The following is a 3,802-nucleotide window of genomic DNA, read 5'->3' as shown; positions in this document are numbered from 1 at the left end:
GACGCAGCGGGACCAGAACAAGATAACTTGATTTTTGCTGATGGTCCTTTCGTTAGCTCGTGGAATTTAGGTGGTGGTCGCGACCTTCCTTCTTTGTGTTCCTCTCGGCCTCAGATTTCTCCTCCTTATGTGTTTGGTCCTCGTTTGTCGATTATGCCTGTTCTCGGTAATGTTTATGGTGTCGAGCATAATGTCATTAGGAATACTGATCTCCTGAATGGTGTAACAGATCCTTGTGAAGTGTGGTCTCCTTTTCCGAGCATCATCCCGGTATTCCGTCGCTTGTACCCTCAAATGCGGACGCATTTCCCAACGACAGTAATGGCTTCATCGAGTTGGACAATGTGTGTTCCGCCCCGCTTCTTGAGAGTGGTCGGTTCCTCAAGAACGTGCCAGTTCTGCCTACGAATCCCGCGACGCAACAAAACCTTCCACGTAGAATCCGGAAGGCAAAACGGAAGATACCAGGACGACATGTGTTTATTGGTACTCAGTCTGTGTTTTTAGCTGGTGATGCTGAGGCGCCCGCCACTTCAGGCACGACCAGTTCTACAGCCGGCGGTCCTCCTACAACCCAGTCACAAAATGCATCCATCGCATTGAGGCTACCATTCGTTTCTGAACTTGTCACGCCCCCCAGTACTCTTCAAAATGCTATTTCAGGAGTAGATGATTCTTACCTGCCCACACTGTCTTCGGCGCATGTCCCGTACTTCAACCAAATGTATGGAACTAATGAAATCAATAGACCAGATGGTTCCTGCCGTGCTCCACTTGGCCCGGCTGATTTCGTTGCTACTGTTCCAAAACCGACTACGCAAGGGATCGAACTCAGCTTGCAACCCACCACCGCATGGCCCGGGAGTTATCAAACGAGTATCGAATCTCCGGAAGTCGATCATCAACGCCCGAATGTTTCCTATTGGAGGGCCAAGGAACCCCAAGTAGGGCTACCTTATTATCTGATTGAGAATGAGCGGTTGTCAGAGGGTTCAAAACCTCACGGCAAAGAAAACACTCCAGACGTTTCAGATACCGTTTGGTCATCCTCTGTTAGTGACGCAGAATACTGGGCAAGCGTCGGAAAGTCAGGTGAGCCTTCTGTGAAGTACGGGACTACAGACGGAAAGTCCGAATCTTATCCAACGGAAGCGATTGCATTTCCCCAATCTAGAGTCCCCATTCAGAAGGATGCAGGCAGCATCGTAGCAGAGTTTGGCGATGTTTCATCGAATACATCTCCGACGGTGCTGACGTCACTTGAACAAGTAGATTACCACAAATCGCCAGATCTGACGGCTGGCAGTGTTGGAGACACCCTATCCAGAGATGCAGCTGGTGCACCTTTAAGCATACCATACGTGGAAACGGGAAGTTTCAAGAGTCATCCACACCCGAAAGAAAGTGACTTTAGGTTACCTCCCCAAAATTCATTCAACATTTGCCCACGGATGGATCCAGTGATGGAGAATTCAGCCTATCCTTTGATGGAAGACTCTCATTCAACCAAAGGTGCTGACCACAACGGATTTGCTCCTCAGCTACCCATGGACGACTGGGAAAAGACTTCTACGCCATTTTCGGAGGCGACCAAACCTAAAACTTCCCTGAATTCGACAATCCAGCCTTTATCTCCGAGACAGATGAAACCGATTGGGAGCGAGAGACCTTCGACACAATCCGAAACCGGTCAAATCTTGTTAGACAGAGAGGAAGTGTGGATGCCCTCGACGCCACCTACTGATCGGCGTGGTTCTGTCGCTTGTAATGTGGCCTCAGATGCAGAGTCTCATGTGGTTGAAACTCGAGTGTCTATACCCTGTGCACGAAACATTGGGCCAACCAAAATGGGTGTTTCCGATTTGAATGAAAAACCGCAGACCTCACCTCTCTACGCCTTAAATGAAGTCGAAGAACGCCAGAGCGTGGTCCCACAGACGCAAGATAATGGTTCCGATAGATTGTTTCATGTGCCGCACAAGTCAGAAACTTCGATCTTTGAGCCCTTCTCGATTTCGAGCACCGCATCACCACTGACTTATCTCCCTGTTGAAGAGTTGTCAACCGGACTGCTAGGGCAGGCCGACACGGCTCCAGGTGAATCACTACATACGACTTGTCTTGAGCAGTCCCTTATCGACGCTGTGGTTGGTAGAGAATCGCCCGCATTTGACACTGAGTACCAAAGGACTAGGTACAACTTCGACGGTTCAGCTCCTCATACGATCCCTTGCTCGACCATCACGACGAATTCGCTTCCTGCCGAACGATCGGACTTATTTACTTGCAAGCGACGGTTCAAACGTGATGAGATAGGAAGCGAGCATCCGCCAGCCGCGTCTTCTATCCATCTGCCTATAACTTCAGTGTTAGCTGAGATGCCAAGAGACACTGTGACAGGTTTTCCTGGCGACAGGACAAGATCGTCGTCGGAAAGCGCTTTGCATGAGACCATCGATTACTTGGGAGATTCGATGGTACGGCGACTGAGCGCAGTAAATGACAAGCCAAAATCGATTGTTCATCCGAAGGAATATGAAACCACTAGTACCTCAACCGAATGGTATTCAACGACTTCTTTTGAAGAAGTTGACCAGTTTAACACGGTCTGGAATGCGACGTCGTCAAGATCCCGAGTGGAAAACGTTCAGCTGAATGGTTTCGACAACACCAGAGTGCCCACAGATGTGAAGGGTTTAGGACGCGCAGTAAAACGAACACAGCAATCAGACAAGCGCAAGACTATCAGGGGCGCTACCCGTAACCAGGGCGCATCAGCGACATCAGCACGTGTCTCACCAGCGACCTACCAGTCGCTTGAATTTACACGAACAGCTTTCCCCCACTCGACTGATCAGTCAGAGGCTGGCTCTAACGCAAAACCCCCAGGCAATTCATTAGGCCTGGGTGTTGGTACTCACGAGCTTCCATCCTGTTCAACGAGTGAGAAGCCCCTAGAAGTGACCTACGAACACACATCTGATTTGCATCTTGAGGAGCAAACCCGACGAAAATCGCGAATTCCAGTGACACCAACAACCCGTCGGCATTCAAAAGTAGACGTTTCTACACAAACTACCGCGTCCAGTCGTCTAGACTTCATCAGAATCATACAAAAACACACACTCGGTACAGCGCACGAGAACAAGTGCACTCAATTCGTCTCTGATGAAGACGCATTCCGTCTGACCGCAGGTCGACAGGAAGCAACTCGTCAGGCTCGCGACAGTTCAGAGAAGAGTTCACAAACCGGTTTGGATCTACGCTACCGATTCCGCCAATCTGGAGAAAGGACTTCAAGGATACTGACGTACATACAGCCGGAATCAACCGAGCGGGAGATGGGATTCTTGTCGGTGAGTTGGGTTTTCTCATTTCTAGAATGTAGCTTATGAAATCTTGGTAACATTGAGAACGGACGTATAACAGAGGACATGTTCGGTAGGTGTAGAACCGGATGAAGCCAGCTGCTATAATCCATTCATCTACGGTCAACGGACGGATCAAAGCTTAGTGCTGAACTTGTTCTGTTCGTAATATACTCGTTACCTTCGCATGGGTCTCGATGTACAGGTGTTCATAGATCTGAGTACTTGTAGTCGTAATGCAGAAGAACACAGGTTATCTCCATGCAAAACACCAGGTTTACGCATTGATACACAGGAAACCCCTGAACAAGAAAGGCGGTATCAAGGCAATTGGAAGATGTTTGGAACAGATTGAGTGGTCATCGCTTTGAGAGGGAGAGATTCGGTAAACAACCGTTGCCAAGCAACGAATTCACCGAACTCTCTGAAACGAG

General features: G+C 49.2%; 1 protein-coding gene across 1 annotated transcript in view; it reads left to right on the top strand.

Moving 5' to 3' along the window:
• Window positions 1-2: 2 nt before the first annotated feature.
• T265_03749 (hypothetical protein) overlaps window positions 3-3,802 on the top strand; it is a gene marked incomplete at both ends in the record, with an annotated part of 5,427 nt that continues 1,627 nt past the window's right edge. The window contains one exon of the mRNA XM_009168296.1: window positions 3-3,356. Coding sequence (XP_009166560.1) covers window positions 723-3,356 — 2,634 coding nt within the window. The remainder of the gene's footprint in view (window positions 3,357-3,802) is intronic.

The sequence above is a fragment of the Opisthorchis viverrini genome, assembly GCF_000715545.1.
Source record: "Opisthorchis viverrini unplaced genomic scaffold opera_v5_54, whole genome shotgun sequence".
Taxonomy (NCBI): Eukaryota; Metazoa; Platyhelminthes; class Trematoda; order Opisthorchiida; family Opisthorchiidae; genus Opisthorchis; species Opisthorchis viverrini.
This window is presented reverse-complemented; position numbering and strand designations above follow the sequence as displayed.